We start from the raw sequence: 1,437 nt of genomic DNA on the forward strand, positions 1-1,437 counted from the left end.
AAATTAGAAGAAAAACAACTTTTATTTAGTTCATTTTTTGATATTTTGAGAAAAAGAACTTTGATCTTGTCTCTTCCAACTTATAAGAAATGCAACAATGTAACGCTTGCAGTTTACTAACATTTTTACATTGCATATGATTTTATAATTTCATGTAATTTCGATTTGAATTCGCAGTTGGTTTACTGCCTGACGTTCTCCGCGTACGCGAAACCATCAGGATTCTCCGCATTTGGGATAACAGCCGGCCAGGCATGGGAGCTGCCGTCGAAGAGCGTGCTGTCTACCAAATTCGAGGATTATCATCGCCGAAGCAGAAGACAGCTATACCGGAAAGTGGAACTTCTCTTGGGAAGGTGAGGAAACGAAATAGGAAAAGAAATAAGAATCGATTCCCTTGATCCCTTCCATTAAAATAGAACTCGTCGCAAGTTTCGTTGGTTAAAACCGCGACTCCTATTTAACCCAAAACCGGCGTTTTAATCATTTAATTTAGTAGACAATTGGCCCTTTTCCTCGAAACGTGAAAATCGTTTGAGGGCCTGCCAATTGGCGGCAGGTTTGCCTTAAGTATTTTTTCGTCCCTATCAAAAGAAAAGGTCCCTTCTCTCTAGTGTAGTTGAAGGAGCGCGCTGCATTGTTCCGTTGCATTAAGGGCCACTTGATTTTCGTTCGCGGCCCGAAGTGGGTATTTCGTAAACAAAACAAGTTGGTCTCGAATTTTTACCGTCGATAGAGCCCAGCCACTCGTCCGATTCTCGGCGGATAATCGCGGAGAACGACAATGCCGTGGTAGGGTTAAGTGGCTGGCCTCTCGAATCCGTTTTTTTTTTCTTCGGTCGTGTACAAACGTCGGCTGCGGTAAAAATGGCGGAAGGCGATCGCTGAACGCCGGCCACCGATAGAACCCTTTCAGACCAGTCCTCCTTTCTCTCTCTGTTTCCCATTTCCTTTCTCTTATTATGTCCTGTGTACGGCTCTTTTGGACCCATCAAGAAGAAGCTGGCCGAGGAAACAAAGCTAAACGTTGGCCAACCGAGCTTTCGTCGCTCTCGGTCGGAGTAGAACGGGGGTAGAAAGCGAGGGTGGCGGTGAAAGGGCCGTAGCTTTGCGTGGATTCGCCACGATTGTGCGGTTCTGAATCGCGTTAACGATAAAGCGGTCGGGTTCGAGCCTCGCCTCGAGATTTCGGTGGCCAACGCTTTGTTTCCAAGTGAATAATGCCACCCTCGGACGCGTGATTGCGCGCGGGACGTTAAGAAATCGATGATGCTCGAATATATACTTTGCCAAATGCCTTTGCGATCTCAAACGTTATGACTTGCTCCTGCCATAAATAGGGGAGGGTGCAGCCACGTGGAGTTTTTGAGAAATGGTCAAGGAAATGGAACATTTATTAACACTAGATTGCCCAAAGAAGTCATTTTGACTGCTTTT

The 1,437-nt window shown here is 45.9% G+C and overlaps 1 protein-coding gene across 1 annotated transcript in view; it reads left to right on the plus strand.

Moving 5' to 3' along the window:
- Positions 1 to 1,437, plus strand: part of LOC108623017 (uncharacterized) — a 3,730-nt gene that overhangs the window by 1,518 nt on the left and 775 nt on the right. The window contains exon 2 of the mRNA XM_018021256.2: positions 178 to 356. Within this exon, the coding sequence (XP_017876745.1) occupies positions 178 to 356 (179 nt within the window). The remainder of the gene's footprint in view (positions 1 to 177; positions 357 to 1,437) is intronic.

This window comes from Ceratina calcarata, unplaced genomic scaffold, assembly GCF_001652005.2.
Source record: "Ceratina calcarata isolate Rehan_Ccalc_2016 unplaced genomic scaffold, ASM165200v1 scaffold25.2, whole genome shotgun sequence".
Taxonomy (NCBI): domain Eukaryota; kingdom Metazoa; phylum Arthropoda; class Insecta; order Hymenoptera; family Apidae; genus Ceratina; species Ceratina calcarata.